This window comes from Cygnus olor, chromosome 1, assembly GCF_009769625.2.
Source record: "Cygnus olor isolate bCygOlo1 chromosome 1, bCygOlo1.pri.v2, whole genome shotgun sequence".
Classification (NCBI taxonomy): Eukaryota; Metazoa; Chordata; class Aves; order Anseriformes; family Anatidae; genus Cygnus; species Cygnus olor.
In genome coordinates, this window is record NC_049169.1 from 67,772,808 (window position 1) to 67,792,914 (window position 20,107).

The 20,107-nt window shown below is 35.8% G+C and overlaps 1 protein-coding gene across 6 annotated transcripts in view; it reads right to left on the bottom strand.

Annotated features, from left to right (window-relative positions):
* The window catches only part of SLC15A5 (solute carrier family 15 member 5), a 32,280-nt gene extending 15,777 nt beyond the window's left edge, over positions 1 to 16,503 (bottom strand). The window contains exons 1-7 of one of the 6 annotated variants that reach the window (XM_040563858.1): positions 16,358 to 16,503; positions 15,998 to 16,050; positions 14,142 to 14,578; positions 12,060 to 12,285; positions 8,415 to 8,584; positions 4,901 to 5,121; positions 2,243 to 2,429 (exon numbers count right to left, since the gene is read on the bottom strand). In XM_040563858.1, coding sequence (XP_040419792.1) covers positions 2,243 to 2,429; positions 4,901 to 5,121; positions 8,415 to 8,584; positions 12,060 to 12,285; positions 14,142 to 14,526 — 1,189 coding nt within the window. In that variant the 5' untranslated portion in view covers positions 14,527 to 14,578; positions 15,998 to 16,050; positions 16,358 to 16,503. Of the gene's footprint in view, positions 1 to 2,242; positions 2,430 to 4,900; positions 5,122 to 8,414; positions 8,585 to 12,059; positions 12,286 to 14,141; positions 14,663 to 15,690; positions 15,974 to 15,997; positions 16,051 to 16,357 lie in introns of those variants that run through there. The other 5 variants (XM_040563883.1, XM_040563837.1, XM_040563869.1 and 2 more) reach the window with 5 other exon arrangements.
* Positions 16,504 to 20,107: the final 3,604 nt, after the last annotated feature.

Sequence of the window (20,107 nt, forward strand, 5' to 3'; positions counted from 1 at the left end):
AAAACTCATGTTTTTCATGAAGTCCAAATATTCAATATATTTGCAACACAAACTAAATTCACTAAGATTTTCCATATTGGTTATATCATACCAAATTTACAAATAAACCAACAATTTCAGAGAAAGTAACATAGATTGCAGTTTTTACATAGATCTTATTACAGAGCAATCAGATAGTTCAACATTGTCTTATGGCTCGTCTTTGAATAATTTCCTGAAACTCTCAGTATGTTAAGAATATAAGTCTTCAAACTTCCTTCTCTTACAAAGCTTGCATTAAAATGTAGTTATAAACTGGCTTAACACCAACATCCTATTTATACTTTCAATTTTTTTCCTGAAAACAATTGTGAACCTAATTAACTGTTGGCAAAAATATTGGCACTTAGAGGTCTACCATATTTGCAGTTGCAGTCATATGCTTAGATATCTGAAGTCATTGCCTGTACTCACAGGTATTTTTTATGCCTCAGGTAATTTATCACCCCTAACAGGAGGGTATTTTAATAAATGAAACTATTAAGGACAAACCACTGCATATATTCTACTTCTGTTTAACGTAACAGGATACAACATCAATAGTAACTTGAAGTTTCCTTGGTTTTAAGAAAAAACTATTATCTGAATGTGCTTTTTGTGGTTTAATGCAGATGTTATTTTAAAAACTAGGGTAATTGCAACCTGCTGCGTTATATGCATCTGGTTTATATAAAACTTAATAACACTTTTAATTAGGCTAATTTAGTCAGATTAATACCTCTGTGTGTGTCAGTACTCACTGTGCTGCTTGCCATGGGGCACTGAATTAATAGTAGCACACTGAGAAAATAGTCGTTTATAAATATTTTTGTCTGAGCTCTGTAATGCAGGCCAGATGATAAAACATGTAGGAAGTTTAATTAGAGCATCTCCAAAAAAGAATAGTTCTAAGCAAATGTAGAATGGAAGCTGCTTTTCTAGTAGAATTAGATGTAGCTGATATCAGTAGGTAAATGCATAGGATCCCTCCACATCCCAGAACATAGGAGGTCTGGGGTCAGGGACGTTGGGGTAGGGAACAGGGCAATGGAAGAAGGACAGTAATGTCAAAGGAAGGAAGCCCAACTTTGTAAGACACCACCCATATTAAAGCCATCATTGCTTCTAGGCTATGAATTTCTGTGAGATGAGCTCCAATCCACAAGTCTGAGCTTACATGATTACTGATGAAAGTGTTGGAACTAATAAAAGACAAGAATTCTTCACACTCTTTCTATGAGAAAAAGATAACACTTCAGCTCTGGAGATCCCCCTCTGCTTCACTTTATAGAAGCGAAGCATGCAAGATGTGTTTAAACTAAGTTTCAGTTTAATAATTTTATTTATTAAAATCCTAGACACCTAGACAAGTATTCCATATTGGATATTCAAATTAAAATTGTAGTGCTAGAGAAGAAGCCTTCTCCTCTCCAAGAAATCTTCCATTTTGAATGTTGAGCCTGCTCACTGGGAATAGCAGTCCAGTGATACACATTGTTTTGTTTTAGACACAACTGTCTGTATGTTTCCTATAGCTTGCCAGTTCTAAAAACACATATTGCAGACAGAACTAGACAAAACTTTTTTCCCCACTTTGGATTCAACTAAAGAGTCTGGAATGAACTATAGTGGTGACAACAGTTTCCTTCTTAAAAGCTGCACTCCTAATGTAAAGGTGTAGCATAAAATATGCAGAGATAGCCTCTATTTATAGCTTAATTAATCAAACTCACCATTTTGAGGAACAGCACCTTTCTTAAGATATCAGAGAGCTACTAACTGAAAGAACCCCTCCCCTGTCAAAAATAAAAAAAACATACCACCGTCCAAAGAAAATAAACTTTCCAAAATTAAAGGCTAAATAAACATATAGAAGATAACGAAGTTGAAGTCCCAAGTTTAAATGGTTAGTACTGTTTTTCTCACCAGTTCCTCTAGATGACTCCTATCTATTTTCAAATGTTTGTTTCAATACCTAGTCAGAAGAATATTTATCGCCTTCCTAAACAAAAGTTAGGCATTTTTTCCTTAATACCTTTTTTTAATAAGACTGTTTTCCACAATTTCTTTGAAACATTCATCTCAAAGCTATCCCAAAACAAGTCTGGCTTAATATCTATAATTTGAAATAATTGTATAAGATCATTATCACCTAACGAAGCTTCTCTTTCAAGAAAGAGAATACATATAAAAACTGTGTGAACACATGGGTTTTCTAACATACCGATATAAATTGTAGGAGAACGTCCACTTCCCTTGGAACTGAAGAGACATGAGTTAATGCATTCCAAAATAGGAACAAGAATCAGTAGTGGCACGATGCTTATTACATTCATTGCTGCAATTGGCAAGACAAATCCACTGAAGTTCAAGTTGGAATTCATGGTTTGGAGATAATATCCTGATGGAATCTGTATTGTGGAATACAAACCAACTTCATTAGTATACCAGTTACCTTTCATGGATAAAATTTTACTATATTTTGAAACTGTCACTTTTCCTTCTGAAAAAGTCAAAAAAACAATTACCTATTGACCAAATGGAACAACCATTCATGATAAAAAGACTTTCAAATAGTAATATTCTCATTCTCTGCCAGGATTTAACATTTTCCACTTACTTCGTTTACTCCTCACTTAAAAAAAATCTAAACATCAGCCTGTCAGTTCATATTAGCTCTAACTAGGGATGATCAAATAAACTATCAGTCAACACACTAAATAATTCTGCTCAGTGCTTTAAACACTCTGCGAAGAAGTCACTAACAGAACAGAATTCCCTTTTCATTTGAGAATAGCAAGATACAAAGATGTTTTGAATTTCTAATTGTGTGCTCTAGGTCAGAGAAATTTTTGGACACTCTTACCAACACATGGCTTTAAAAGCTACACGTATTTGGTCACGGTCTTAGAAGCAGCTTAGCGTGACTGACAGCCATAGCAGATATGCAAAGGGCTTCATTTTACTTCTGGAACTCAAAACCAGAAACAAATCATCAGAAGATGAGCAACCCACAAACGGCAATCAGGGTATGAAGTTAGGTAGACTTGTAAGACCGTCTCTCACTTTAAAAGAGCAAATAGCTCTTCCTGCTTCTGTGAGGCTACAGATCTGTTGAGTTTATTTACACATGTATAAAAGCCCACATTTGGTTCTACCAACCAATTTTTCTGCTTGTGTTTTTTGAGGAAGCTTGAAATTTCAATGCTTAATTCACCATGTGAAACACACAGTTACAATCCACTCCATTTTACAGACCAATGGGAAAAAGAGGTAACGAGCAATTCAGTCATGACAGAGCGGGATGTAGAACTGATTTCTTTACTCTCATTTCTGCTTTCAGTGCACTTTAGATTTCTGCAGTATCCTGCATGGCATTTCAGCATGACTGGCAATACCAAAAACAGTTAGAATATTATTTATAGCTGTCAGAAAATTCAAGTATAGTTCGTAACCCGGTTCATGAAGGGTTACCCATCAACAGCTATATTCAACCCCGGTCACTGGAAGTCTGTTCAGTGCTAAAGAATTACTCAAGTGCTAGTTCTTAATAAAAATATTTTCACTTATATTTCACCTCTAAAAAGAGATAGAAATTGTAAAAGGATGAATAAATTGCAACAGAACTGTGAAAAATCAGAACCGAGCCAAATTTTGTTGGTTCTTCATTTCTATTTCTTATTGCAAATCAGAATTGACTTGACTTATTAATAGGAATTAAATTATCATCAACATGAATCACAGGCAATGAAATCTGTTAAGTTAATAATATTGAAAAAAGATTAATCCTTATGAAAAAAACATTGATCGATTGCCTAGTTTAAGAAAGAGCCTTAGACGTAACAGAAATTCTGCTGAAAGTACTCTTTCAGTAGTGCAAATAGTCTTCTCTTTTCTAAATATATTCGCGGATATTACAGCTCTGATTATTGATACCTGGTTTTGTTTTTTATCTAGTCATTAATGCATCGCTTCAGCCATGTGTGTCGGGGGGGGATTTTTTTTTTTTTTTCTTTCTCTCCTTCCCTCTCCTCTCTTTTAAATTCCTGGCATGGATGGGGGAAAAGAAGAAAGAATGAGGCAGATGGATAGGAATGTAGAATGATGTCAAGAAAGCGTCAATAAAACAGTATGTGTTACATATTTGTAAAAATTTCCTTAAGCAGCCTATGCACGCAATTTAAAATGAGTAAGTAGAAATGAATTGCTAAACCAGCTCAAATTTGTTATGCCAGTTGCCAAAAGGTAAGCTGCTTCAAACTCCTGCTTAGCCAGGATCATCCAGTCAGAAATTAATCTGAAGGAATCATGTCAGCTTAAGTAACTTCCTGACACATTTACATAACATACACTCAAAAGTGGAAAGAGTCACATAACCTGGTAGAGAGGCATTGAAAGGACTGTTTCTTTCCACAAATGGAAAACCATCCATATCCAGCATAGGTACACCAGCTGCATAATCCCACCAAAACAGTAGATGAAATATGCAACTAAAACAGCAAAGAAAGATTTATGTCTTGCCCCAAAAGTGAGTGAACATTTGAAAAACAATTTCCCAGTTTCTTAAAAGAATACTGAACCTGAGTCTCCGATAACATAAAGCAGTATGAGAAGCACAAGACTCCCTAGCACTAGGTGTTTCAACCAATAAGGATGCATATAAATGAGCAGCAAGAAGCCACACAAGCTCCTTCACAAGTATTGATCAAGGTGATTTTGCTTATTTAATGAGATGAGAGGAAATAAAGTATAATCTCAGGCAATTAATACTACTCTGCAAAGTGGTTCAGCTGGCAAAGCAACAGTTAAACATGCCTGGAAACACGGTACTAAACACATTAATCTTTTTCAAGTTGATTTTTTTTTTAAGCTGTTTACTCACCTGCATAATACACGTTCTGTATAGAATTTGGAAAGCAAACAGTGGGAAGAGCCTGGCAAGTGACTTTGTGCTTTCCACTTGAATCTCACTGTACTGACCACCATAGTTTTCCTTGGCGTGATCTAGCCAGTTTGTTACACCTCCACCAAAGTAGCGATACCGCACACAGCAAGTTTTCAGTGCACTAGCAATTACCCCAAAAGTCGTCAGAAGGGAACTGTCTGAAAACAGAGATATTAGCCATTGGTTTATTTTTATTTGCTGCCAAAATAAACAAGACAAACAAATCACTTTGGAATAGAAAATACAATCCAACATATTTGCCCTTATGTCTTTTGGGAAAGGGGGAAGAAAATAAGTCTGGATCTGTTCAAAAGCATTCTGTTTTGAAGTCATTTGATTCACTACTTAAGAGGGAAAAAAAAAGTAATCCAGCTGAGCATCCACAGAGACAGAAAAAAGTGCTTTTTACTAGCAGTTATTTAACACACCATGGCAATTTGTTGTTGTGGTTGGGAAGGTAAAGTATTACCCTCCTTTGCTTTTGCTTTCTATTGATTGAATGATGTTAGTTTTCAATTCAAGACAACAATGAAATATTGCACATCTACTGGAGTCCAGCAAGGAGACAGCAGTAGCAAAATGAGAAGGAAAGGGAGTCCTAAACAGAGCTGATGGGATAGAAAATCTTGAGGGATGCATTTTAAAGCCAGAAATGTTATCTCAGGACTTCCAAGTAGCATGCAGTGGAAGAGGAAAAGTTTCCAATCTATTTTTTTGGCATATTAAGATTTTCCCACAGGTTATTGGGCTTGGGAATTGCTTACTTGGTTCTGAGACAGTAGAAACAGAAACAAAACATGGACAGAACTGTTAGCTTTGGGCTCAAAGATGCAAATTCATTTACTTTTGGTAAGTTGGCCATCCATGAGAGTTGGGGTTATAGCATGTCTGCCTTTCTGAAGTGTTTAAACACTACAGTAACCTTTTTTTTTTTTTTAAAAAATACACGCTGTCTAAACATTAAGGTAAACCAAAAAGATGGTAGAAGAAAAAAAGTCTCTCTACTATTTCTGGTGGAGAATATATTTTCTAGAAGTGTCCATCTAACACCTACAGTAAGTTCTTCAGATACTAAGAGTACTAAGGTAAGGAAATTAAATATAAATATACTTAAACTGACTGTTTGGCATTAACCTGTAGACTGTTGACATTGTTGAATAAAATCTGAAATAGAGAGCATTACCAAAACAAAAAGTGGGTACAGATTTTATTCTCTGACTGTACTAGGCAAGTATTCTTACTGCTCATGGTAAACGTTGCTAGAGTTTAGGATCTAGAATATTTCAAAAATGAACCTTTCAAGAATGAACCTGAAGACAAAGAAGTCTTTAGTCTTCCAGGGTGATTTGACTAAGAAGGTAATCAGAAAATAAGTGGGACTTAGGGATCTTATCAAAGCCAATTTATTTTCAGAAGTAAGAAAAAAATGGTAGCAGAAAAATCTGTATCAACTCAAATTATTGGCATAGTAATTACATGGTTTTGGTCAGAGTGATAATCTCTTGCTTCGTCCTGTGTGATGGGCTGAACATTCATGAAGAAAGAATTAAATGCAGTTATGCAGTGCTATTACCAGTCTACAAATATTTGGACACAGTCAGAGTTGAAATTAGGATATGCTCAGAGTACCCCCAATCAGACACAGTAGATCTCTCAGACAAAGCAATGCAATGGCTCTGTCCTAGTCTCAAATATAGTTATGACCATCTCTTTTCCTTTGGATTGGAATATGTAGGACAAGTTCTTCCCTGCTTATTCTCATTGAAAGAAAGGCTAAAATAGAAATAAAATCCTGACATATCAGTGCCTTTCCTAATGGATTAGCTGAGGCCCTCTTTAATGAAATTTCAGTCAAATACCTCAGAAACATCACTTTTATGAGTTACAACTGGCAAATACATTATTTAGCTGCATTTCTTAGCATGGAGTTCTAAGCAGATTATAACCTCTAGTAAACGAGGAAGATAAAACTGCTTGACATTATATTTCAGATAGCAACTTGAGTGATGCATAGACCTAATCTATATCAAGAGGTTTTTGCCAATTATACAGTTAGAATAAGTATCTCACGTGTTCTTTAAAAGCAAATAAGTAAACCCCACAGAACTCCACAGTAGTGAATTACTCAGATTACTCAAGAACACAGAGTAGTTAAACATCATACACTCTATACTTGTACTGCTAATCTTTTCTTAAAAATATCCATCTCTATAGATACTAAAACTTTGAGAAAGCATTTTTCCTTCTCCATTATACTTCAGACCTTGGTTCTAATGTTCTGCTACTTTGACCTTGATGTAATCATGAATATCTATGCTACTTTATTATAATAACAATAAAGAATCCTATATTGCACCCTAGATGGTAGATGCACATTTCTTCCTCATCTCTGGTCACCTGCCAGTCCTAAAAATTATAGCAGTGGGAAGAAATGCAAATGAAGTCCATGCTTGACAGCTAAACATAATTGAATGCATGATCCATATTTGAAGAGCTACCTTAAAATAAAAAAGGTAGCATATATAAGAATCCTGTGAGGTCACCTACGTATTTTAATAACAGTTATGATGAATTTCATATTTAGCCATCTTACTGGAAGTTACAAAGTATATTATCTTTTATTTTGACAATGGAGATAAACACTTTGCAGATGTTAGTCTAGAAATAGGCATTCTACAGAAGTGTGGAAAACATGAAAAATTGAACAACGTTCATAGGGAAAATTCATAGGGAAAAATCTCTTGACAAAAAAAATTATTCTGCTTGATTTATGGATGACTAATACAATGACTTACCTACAGGATTATGTTACTTCACTTAGTAAAATTAAACTAGTTAGATGATAAACTACTACAGATTTAGTCCATATGAAAGTTTAGCCTGGGGATAGATACTAAAGAATGTTTTTAGCTTCTCAGGTTGTAAAACCTTTAGTGAGTCCCAGTTAGCCAGAAAACCACCATTCTCCACAAAAAGCTACCTAATTTGATGCTAGCCTTTACAGTACAGACCTGAGTCAGATATTATCATGATTTTTTTTATTTTTTATTTTTTAATGTGCATGCGTGCACACAGAGGGAAGGCATTTCTTTGGGTCTGTTTGTTTTGACTAAATCTTTCTAGTTTATCCATCCCTATGATATTCCCAGGTACTTGGTTTATGCATCCATTCCCTTGCACACATATAGTACCTGCTCCTGTACAGACAACTGCTCTGAACCTGTCTCAACATTGCAGAAGGTGTACATAAGTTTACTAGATACTGTTCTCAATTTTTTCAGCCTATACTGAATCTGCATGTCTGTCATTACAGAGGATGTCAGTTACACAGAGACCCAAGTAACTACAGCCAAAACAGGGTATTGTTGAAGACCTTGTTTATATGTGTAAGTTGATCTCTTCTATGAAAATAATCTCTAAAAATACTTCCTAAGAGACAGTTGCTTCTTACCTGTTTTGGGTTTGTAAATCATTTCACCACGCACCATGTGAATTGTGATCATGGACATAAGTATGGACACAAATGGGATAAGGAAACCAAGGTTCCTGGCCACAGACTGCTGGATATAAGAGATACTGACAAAGACAACCGCTGAATTTAAGTTAATCAACCAATAAAACCTAGTACACACAGAGAGAAGAGACAAAATTGGAGAAACTGAATAATTTATAGACTTTAGAGAATATAAAATTTAAAACAAGAAACTAAATGCACAGTAAGTATAGCAACTGTAGACAGCATCACACATTGACACAGAAGCTGCACCAAATTTCACTTCAATGTTTCAGGTCCATGAGGTAAACAATTAAACTAACTGTACTAGGGCAGTGGAGCTGAACAAATTATCAGTCTGGTACCAGAAATCTCCTTGTGGATAAGAAGAATTAAATATATCAGCATTTACCATCTACACTTTTAATACCTGATAATGTAAGCTTTATGTATGCAAAATAATGAAACCACATTTTAAGTTTAACAGAGAAATAACAATGTATATAGCAACCCTTCAATTATTTCCTCTGGTGTGAAATAAAATATTTCCTCCTACTTGGAGGAGGTGGACTTAATCTATTTAGAATAGCCAGTGATCTAATGTTCAGGTAACTTGCTTGGGGTATGAATTGTTTTGTAGCTCTGATGTATTGGCCTGGATTATGCAGACTGGAACAGTGAACTGTGTACTACGAATGTTGGGCAAGTGGTTTAATCACTTGGTAGTAGACTTTCACCTTCAGCCTTAGAAGTCCATGGAGGACTTTGATTAAAATATTAAGTTATTGTGAAAAGCTTCTGCTTTGAGGATACCCCTTTTCAGATATTGCACCATACTTTTGGAAAATCCTTGGTGTAAAATCTGCTTTGCAAGACAAAAGGAGTGGATTTGTAGAGCCAATTATCTTGCATCAAGAACCCAGTGTCCACATTATATACATTGAGAACTTTACTTCACTGTTGTTCTAATCTGATCCTATAGACTCAAAGCCTGCTAGTGGCTTGAGGGTACCAAATATGTCATCATTTTTGTGGTTAGGTGTTCTAAAAGGAACCCAGCTTCTGCAGTCTGAGGTCTCCTCAAGAAAGCAGTACTGATACAAACTGAAATGTTATTGTGAAATGCTCAGAAGAAAATAATTTTATTAGAATGTCTTATGGAAATGTATTCGTTATGATAACTTAAGTAGTATTATCCAGGTGACTTTTAAAAGTATTGTTAACTTTTTTTTTTTTTACTTAATATAACAATCTTATGAACTTGCTGAATGAAAATAGATCTAGATTTTAAAAAGCCTTGAAAACATTCTAAAATTGAACTTTCAACACTGTTTGGATTCATTCTGAATACTGAATAAGTATATATTCTGAATAAGTATTCCTGCCACTTGAAATACTATTTGCTTTTATTTTTTAAGCACATCGAGCTCTAACGATTTAAGTTTTGATTTATCTAGACTCAGACCTAGAATGAGAATGGGCCAGTATCCAAGCTATATATTTTTCTGTACTACAACTTTTCAGGAGGTGGTAAAATTTTTCAGAAGCACTATGGAATTCTCTGCAAAGACAAGGTGAACAAAATAAACAGAACGGGTAGAATGAAAGAGAGAAGAGAAATATTACTGGTCCCATATTGTCTGATTATTATTTTTTTTTCCAGCAGATCAATAAGACAAGACTACACTGGTAAGTTATCCTTAGTCTGGACTGTACCCTTTGCACTTATTCTCTACTCCTGTAGACAGGATTTGTTTAGGTGGCCACAGCCATAGATCATTCTAGAGGTTAGACCCAGGCCCTGATGTGCAAAGCAGTCGTCTAATTCCATTCATGAAGACAATAGATAATTACAAGTTTGTACTTCACTATTTCTTTTATCATTAACACAGTAAATCTGATTAAAAAAATAGAACTTGTCTAAGAACATAGGCTCATCAAGAGTATGCAACCACCTCTTTTCATCTATTACTTTAAAATTCAATCCTGTGAAAAACACCTAGCAATAGAAAACAGGCTACCAAGGGAAAATGATTATATTCTGAGAGGTTACAACAAGATTAAGATCACTAGGAATATAACCCCATTTAAAAAATCTTGAGATTGCAATCAAGTAGCCCTTCCTTGGATGTCATCACAAAAATTATTTTATTTTTTAAAATTGCACACATGCCTTTCTTAATATTTCCAAAGCCCCAAGAATTGACCCATTTGGATTCCCCCAAGGAACATTTTATTCATATTATGTCTCCTTTGCAATCAACACTGAGAAATGTCATTTTGATTAAACAAAATTCTGAATGGCTAAGACCACAGTACACTAAATTCTCTAGAGCTATCTTTCAGAACAACTGATTGCTCTCCAGTCTTAATCCCCCAGAGTCTTATTTAATCAAAATGGTGTTGCTAATTAAGGATTAAAACTTAGAGTAAAAAGGAAGGATTTTTTTTTCCCATCTCTCCTATGGGCAGGTCAAGGAGGCAGAATCTGCTCTAAGGAACTAAACAGTCTCATCCACCTTTGGTAAAGCTGCTTTATTCACTCAAGTTTGAATTTAATTCAAAACTCTGATATTAACATAATTGGAGGAAAAAAGAATAGCCAGGAGAGCCATTCGCAAAGGAAGAGAGATCTGATTCATGATCTTCATTGATTCCTCAGCATTATATTGTCAATATGCAAATGTGCTCAGTTTTGATTTTAAAAGCGTGCATGCATAGGGAAGGGAAAGAAAAGGGGGCAGTTTAGAGCTTGTTTCACCCTGCTTTTAAGCAGGAATCCAGAAGTTCCCACTGCTACTTCTTTGATCCTCATTCCACAGTTTTTACCAGAAAGTAAAGGTGAATGTTTAGTGCTACAAAAGTGGTAAATAAATACAAACATATGACCAAAAGTGACCCCTCTGACACACAGAGAGGAATAGTCAATTTGAAACAAAAAAAAAAAAATGATTTTTTAGGAAGCATTTTACCTCCCAGAAATTTTTCTCAAAGTTTTCCTGAAAAAATATGAAATACTCCAAATGAAACACAAATGTCAAATAGTTTCTCTCATGCTAAATCTTCACAGTGGCTGAGCTGAAATAATACAGCAAATCCTTACCACTGATTTTAGTGGTTAGAGGCTACTAACAATACTTAGTTCCAATAAACCAGCGAACTACTGCTGTCACTTCTAAAAATTTATTCTGATGCAAGCTTTAACGTATTATTGAATTTTGCCATCGTCAGTGAGTAATAGCAAAATATCCTCAATGTATAGACATGTTAAAGGTAGAACGTTATATTCCATTTGGTTTCCTAACAGCAGCTAGGTTATCAAGTCTGAATATTTGGGCAAATCAATTCATCCTAATTCCAACTGAAGATTTCTGATGGAGGCCAAAATAGATGATCACTTTTAGCAAAATGAGAACTATAGCAAAAGTTTTTTTTTACAGAAATTCTTAGAAATTATTCCAAAATCTAAAGTTTCTGCAGTTTAAACAGAAATCCCAAAACAAAACCCACCATCTTGGAATCTGTCTTGTAAGTCTGCAAGTAAATTTCAAGGCAATGCTGTATCATCCTCTACAGATATTTAGCTAATATTTAGTTACTAACCAGTTGAAAAAAGAAAGAAGTTCCTTTGGTCCACAGTTCTCAAGGTTGTATGCACTTAACGGACAAACTATAGCTCTTATGCCTCCTATTCCCAGGCTAGCTGTGAGTAGTGCAAAGTAGAATACTATTTTCTGCTCTTTTTTTGTTAGCGTATGAAGAAGAATGTGTCGTCTGTCAATGTAAATGTCTTCAAATGGGAAAGCCACAACAGGTAGCAGGGCTGTGCCTGGAATGGGAAGGAAATTATTTGAAATAGATTAAAATCAGACTGATAAATTAGAATTTTTAAGCAATTATGTTGAAAAGACATGAAAAAATCAAAGACAACAGATGAGTGCAAAGAGAAAGGGTCTTACTCCCACACAGATCTAGAACCTTTCTGGGTATCACTAAATATAGAAAGGCAAGATGACTAAAGGCCTCTGAGAAAGCACTTTTCTGCCCCAAATGCTTGTAAGGATTCAGGTCCTTCAATCAATTGAAGAGCTCACTCTGGAAACGCATCTCTTCACATTGTGCCTTCTCCATTGCCTGCGTGTAGAGGGCAGTGGCTCTCCACTTGGCAGAAGGGACCAGGTGAGGCATGTAATTTGCCCGACAAAAAAATGAACAGCCAAAAAGCCCCTCATTGTGGAACAAAAATCTGTTTTGTATCTTCTTTAAACCCAGACTTTTAATGAGAACTATAACTTAAACAAATTCTCAAAGGTGTTTTTCTTTTTTTTTTTTTTGGGGGGGGGGGTGGGGGGGAGGAAGAGAATTTTCTCGTTTTCTGTTGCAGCCTCAGGGAATTTTTCTCCTCCCCCCCCCCCGACTTTACCTATAGGACCACTGCAATGAATTGCATTTACCAGCTCTAGACTGCAAAGCAAGTCTTTCAGATTTGGTCAGCTACAGATTCTCTGCGTCTTAATTGGAGGCTAAATTCAAAATACAGCAGTGTACAAACGCCACCAATGTTAGTGAGACTAAGACTATGACTCTGCATCAAACAGATCAGAAATATATAATGGTCAATCAAAAAAAGTTTTCATCAAAAGTTCAGTTTAAAACAACACCCAAAACCATCAAATTCTGTCAGTGTCACTGGTCTCCTACTTCAAGATGTGTATTGAAAGGACAAATTGCAGAAGAAGATTCCAACCCAGATGCCCATGGGAAAAAAAAAAAAACGACAATGGAACATAATAACAGTCATTTTTCCAGGCTGCTTACACAATGGTATTGCAGTCAACTCAAGGGCATTCAGGAAACTAGAGAAGATGATTTCAGGAATGACTTTTTTTTCCCCTTAGTTTGTTGCATGTCTAAACAACATCATGGCTGGCTATTGCAGAAGTCACACCTGCTAATCCTCAACAATTGGTGCAAGTAAGAAGAATTTCTATCTGCTCAGTTTAACCCAACAGAACAACCACCAGCTGTGAAATGCACTAATTGCTACAGAAGAGTCATACTTAGTTTGAGCAGTGCTCTTATACAAAAGATCTTCAGAAAAACAGGTGGGGAAGATTCAGAATACGCTATCAGAAATCAGGCTTTCAATATATGTATGAGGATATAGCCTCTGTACTTACAGCAATGTTTGTTTATACTGACGTGTACTTAAATGCATCTTTCCCACTAGTCCAACTACAACAGTCATATACCTTTCCATAGAATAAAAGTCTTGGTACCAACAGCTGGGAAACCATTTCCAACCTCTCTCTCAAACTGACTAAAATCTCACATTTTCCCCCAAACACTAATAACAACGTATGCTTGTTAACATGACCAATTTTAAGAAAGAGCTGGGCATCTCTGCTCTGAATAGCTAAGCCAATTCAGAGGAGTAAAGTTCACGTGCCAGCTATCCGTAAGCCATACATGCAAATGTTTCCTAGTCCTTTTCAAAGTACTGCCTCACAAAATGACATACACAAAAAGCTACAAGACATTTTACAGAGGAAAAATGAAGTAATTAGCTATTAGCAAAGTTGGCCATGAGGCTGGAGAAAATTATTAAATTTCAAACAGTGTTCAGCAATGTATTTCTGTAATACAATTATTAAAACATTAAATAGTCACCAGGCTGTCACCTACCTAGGAAGTGTAGAAACATGCAGATGCACACAAGCTTGGTCCTTCCCACGAGGCATTCGGCAAGCCAGCCAACCAACACTGGTGTCAACATGGAGGTGCCTACAAAGCACATATTGACAATAGCTGCCTGGTAGTTGCGATAGCCAAGTCTGACAGTGCAAAAGAGGATCATGTTGCAGACAATGCCAAAGAATGTGAATCTCTCACACAACTCCACCAGCAGCACACAAATGGCCTCTTGGAGTTTCTTCTCAGGCTGAGACACATTTCCAGCACGGTTGCGTTTACTGGGCGTCAGTCTTTGCTCCTTGTCAGCAGCATCATCCCAAAGCTGTTTCTCTTGAACCTCTCTGCTGTCTGCACCAGGCATGCTTGACATTTTCATAGTGGACTGAGTAGGGCAGCTTAAGTTGCAGGTATACTTCTGTTCTCCTCCACTGCAATTAGCAAACTGTTAAGGCTCTCACTTTGAATTCCACACTTCACCACTACTATTTCTTAGGGCACCTGTCACATTTGTGCTATTACATATAGGATCAAAGAGCATTAAATAAATAAATAAATAAATGATCTCTATCAACATTTCAACTTCTACATTTAGCAATATTCAGGTATTCAATCCATTCATTTAATTAATCCATGTGGGGATGAAAAAGATTTTTCCCCCAAATTATATTACCTGTTAAATTACGTGATTTCAATAGAATATGTGCAACTCTATACATATGTTAAAGATAAAGGTCTAAATACATGGGAAAGCTAACATTTCAGTGGAATTCAAATAATAGATCAAGAAAATAATTTGGATAGAATAAGATGGTGTTTTAATTAGACAACAAATGAAAGAGCAAGCACATTTTTTTAAGGTTAACAATATCTAATCTATTAGATTTGTTATATTTGGTTGAAATTCAGATAAGAAAGTTAATTGTAAAAATAAGTAATGCTACTACATTTAAATTAGAGAAGCAAGTTTTAAAAGACAGTAAGTTAAATACATTACCAAAGAAAAAAAAGCAATCTGAAAGTAACCTAAACCAAAACTATTTCTCTAACCAGATATTGTGCTACAATGCATCATATGGGACAGGACCACAAACAACACACTCTCTCAACAAAAAGCAATCACCAGCTTGAATGGAAATTAGAAAGAGCCAAAGAAATAATGCTTTTTAATGCTTCTGTGGATAATACTTTATCCACAGAGAAGTCTACAGATTTCCCAGATCACTTTTTCCTTTTTATGGAGTTCATTGAGATCACTAACACTTGTTCAAAATACTCCCAAATATGAATGAGAAGTATTTTGCATCCATTTTGCACAAACATAAATGTATACAATGCAGTGGTAAATCAGGCCTGCTTCTCTAAACAGAGCTCTCAACACCACTGATAGCACTTTTTGAAACACCATTTCTGCTGTTTTTTTCCCATCCATCTATATAACTACTCAAGTTCTACATCCTCAGATCTATTAGGACTCCTACATCCCAAAATAGATGCACAATAGTATATAATCAGTATGGATAAAGACAGATTCCAAGATTACCTCCAAAAAAATCTCAGAATGTTGCTGTCAAGTTCTGGTTTACTTCCCTAGGTCGTTTCTAAAGCATCCATGACTCAAATGCAAAAAGTAGAAGTTATGAAATCTAGGTTTAAGTAGCAAAAGATGGCTCCCTAAAATAATTCCAAAATATATATGTTTTTAATCTAATAAAAGTCTAAAGCTAGAACTCGGACACCAAATAATTTCTTTTTGCTCTTTTCTTTTCTTCCCCTCCCCGAGAAGTCCGGCTGGGGATGAAAATGGCTGTAGCTTGTAGCACAACCAAGAATTGCTTCTGTCTTCTCACTTGTAGAAGATGATGTGATCATCATTTGGACCAACCAAGCACAGAAATCCAACCTAAAAATCACTTGTAACTCAGTTTAGTTTCTCCATCAAAGCCTAGTGAAGCAAACTCTAAATCTAAATACGAGTGACAACATTTTGACTAAGAGGCAGGTAGATTTATTTTTTATTTTTTGCATGAAGTTACTCTTATCTAACTGTTCATGAAGAAAATTCTTTATTTTTTAAAAAGAAAATATGACTATATTTTAGAGTCAGATAGAAAGAATTAGGATAACTATACTCTTACTCCTATAGATATTTCAGTATTAAATAGCCTGTTTTCCTACAAAATAGTTTTCTTTAGAAGTGTAAAGTTTACCTGTTCTCATGGGCGTTAGCGATTCAAAGTGAATCATATCATGGGAACCCCTAGAGACAGCAGAGTTACTAGCTAGGATGACTGTATCTTAGTTCTCATGTGGTTTCATTTATTCTAATTTTGGGTAGCAAACAAAGGAAAAGGAATAATTGGTTGACCCTTATAAATGCCATAGAAAGGAGGAGCTGGGTGATTTTCATTGTTGTTTAGTTTGAATTGTCTTTGCATGTGGCTGTTATAGGTGTGGTGGTTATGACAGTCACAGATCACAATCAATAAATTAGTTAATGTCCTCAGCACTAAGACCATATATTACTTCATAGAACAATGTGATCTTTCTTGATTTATTTATTTAATCACTTTTGCAGCAGTTATAGGTTATCTAATTCCTTGATGTGGTTTTAATTGAGTTTTAGTTTAATCACCTGGCAATCCCTTGTCCTTAATAAAAGAGGCAGTAGGACTACATAAAGTAAAAATTCAGAAAAATAGATTCAACTTCCAATATGAACTTAAATAAAAAAAAACTAACAAAAAAACCCTGTTGGTGTCCCTGTTGGCCAATATCCTGTTTATTATATCCTGTTTCACAGGGGGATAATGAAACTTCTTCTACTTAAAATCTTACCTTGGACAACCACTTTAGAGATTTTTGCACTGCCTGTCACTGCAGTCTCGGAGGACTACTGCGCAGATAGCCATAAGTCAGTACTGGGATGAACAGGAACCGATTCCAGAACATGATAGTGTTTGTTTGGGAGTTCACAGCATCTGAAATCTGGATCTGATGCTTCTGAAGAACTTTGTGAGCATCAGAAAAAGTGTGGGCTAATATTTGCCTGAATATTTGCTTGACTACATACTAGAACAAATGCACACAAAACCCAAGTGCTCTGTCAACAATGTAAAAGGTCAATTAAGAAACTGAAATGTAGTCATAAGGAGGTTGAGAAAGTTCATTTGTGAAATCTGTTAGATTAACAAATCTACTCTAATAAAACTGTTTTGTATTTCATTAAGATGTATTACATGTTGTAAAAGTACTCTTTGAAGGCTGAAAAATAACATCTATGAAGTAACCAGTTATTAAAATTTCTGATCATATGAGGAATTATCTGGGGAGTTCTGGAACTATGGTATCACATCACACTTGGACAACTTTATTCTCCCTTTAGTAATTATTCTTGCAAAACTTTCCACACTTTAATCAGATGCAGCTTGGAACACAAGCCCAGTTCTGCCTTTCTGCAGGAGAGATGTAACTCCTGCTGTCTTGTTCCATGGCATCTTTTGTCTGTGAAAGTGCAAGAATTTTTCACGCAAAAAGAAAGTGCGTGAGAATTTTTATTTATGGGAAGGCTATGTTTTAAGAAGTATATTTGTTTATTTTTCTTTTTGTAGTCATAATTAAATAGGATGTAGGAAAGATAATTTTCTTTGTTCTGCCAGAAGGTAACACCCCAAGAAAGTGAATTGAACCTTTCTCTCAGGAATGCGTAGGAATGCAGAAAGCTTTCTCATTGTTGTTGCAAAAAGCCTACTGTTCTCTGCTTGTTCTATGAAAGAGTGATGCAGCCATTTCTCCCTGAGTCCTACATCTTCCCTAGTCTATTTTTTTTCTTTCTCCTTCCCCTGTTCAAACATGGAGTGTGGCTAAAGGATAGAATTGACATCCAGCAAAACCTCCATAGCTTTTTTCCACAGATTGCCTCTCTGATTGTGCACAAGCCGTGTTAGTTTGCTGGGATCTTGGCATCTTGACAACAGAAATTGCATTGAATTAGTTCACAGAGGTGCTAAGGGTTTAATTCACTAAAACTTACAGTGGCCTTCTTATTCTTAGATAGAGAGCATTACAGAAAGACAAAATATTTTTATGAATAAACAATGCTAAGCCTAAGCTGCAAAGGCAGTCAAAGAGTGGACAGGATGTATCATTAAGTACTTAAGCAAGTGCAAATGCAAGAAAGTACAAGATGTGGGCATACTGGAGTGAATCCAATGAAGGGTCATGAAGATGATGGATGAAGAGAGCGAAGCATATCTCTTTGAAAGAGGCTATTCAGCTTGGAGAAAGCTCAGGGGGATCTGATCAGTGTGGATAAATGTGTGTTGTGGGGGATGTAAAGAAGATGGGGCCATGGTTTTTCTAGTGGTGTCTAGTGATGGGACAAGAGGTAAAGGACACAAACTGAGTTACAGGAAACTCATTTTAAACATAAATAAAAATTTCCGGGGTCATCAAATACTATAAGAGGTTGCTCAAAAAGGCTGTGGAGTCCTCATCCTTGGAGATACTCAAAACCCAACTTGACACAGTGCTGAGCAACCTGCTGCAGGTGATTTTGATTTGAGCGGGGGTGATGGACTGGAGGATTGCCAGAGGTGCTCCCAACCTCATGCATTCTGTGATTCAAAGCAGCAACACTGAATACTTTGCTAAAGTAGAATCTGAGGAAGAGGGTGATGGAGGCAAGAAAATAAGTTCTTGTCCCATTGCTGGGTATGGCCTAAGTGAATGGAGAGAAAGGTTTCCTAATTTACTTTTTTATTTTTTTATTTTTTTTCCCAGGGAAATGGTTTTAAAATTGCTGATTCTCAAACCATTGCTATAAATGAGAATTATTTTGGCAAGATTACCCTGTTCCTTCAAACTGCACATCTTTTATTTTGGGGATTTTGTTCAAACATATATAATTATCTATGCTAAGCAGTTTTTCATATGTTCTAAGGCTCTTGTCTTATTACACCTATTTGACGGTTTTATAATTCATGAGTAATTGAATTGCAATTATTTTTCATGATGCATGGTACAGTTTTATATCATGTTGTTGGCAGATATTCTTTATGATGTCGTTTGGTCTAATGGGAAAATTAGAAGTAGCTCTATCATATAGAAAGATGGCTTTTTTGTGTCATGTTATAGTTTGAAGATGGCACTCAGGATATTTTCTTTTGACATATAGATTTTTAGGTACAGACTGAAATGAGATTCTAAAGCAGTGTGCACAGTTGAGACAATATTATCTGTACATCCAAGATTATTTCAACTATTCTCCCATAGTGACAGTTCATTTATATTCAAGTCCATTTAGTAGACTGTGGTTAGTGTTCTAAAATACATGTATAAGTAGTACATATTGGGAGAATTTCTGCACTAAATTCGTCCCTGATCCAACCTAACTGGTTTCAGAGAAGCCGTTAAAAGGTGTTAGCATCTTTTTTAGGAGCAAATATTCGTCAGAATAGGGGACTGGCAGCAGATCTCCCACCTCATTGAAGAGCTTTCCAAACACCACACTGCCCAGACAGTCTCTTAACCTCTCCTGCTGGAGCTGTTACACAAAGAGTAAAGCTTTATGAGTGGTAGGGAAGATGACTTTGTAACCTAGAGATTACGGTTGTTCTCCTGTAATCTGAGGAGAGGCAAATTCAAGGCTCTGTGTCAATGAATAGTTAATTATGTCAACAAAATTGATCATAACAATTGATCAACAGCCAGGAGCAAGAAAGCACCATCCGAGAAAAACACAGTTTGGCACATTGGAGAATGGTAGAAAATGAGAGCTGAATGCTAAGAGCCAGCAGAGCATCCTTTTACAAAGGGAAAAGAAATACTTGGAAGTTTTCAGTTTTGCCTGTGAAATAATATTTGGAATCTCACAGATTTTCATGGGATGGGACAGTGGTCATATGAAACCCAGATCATCTGTCCATATGAAAATCTCATGAACAGATGATCACACAGAA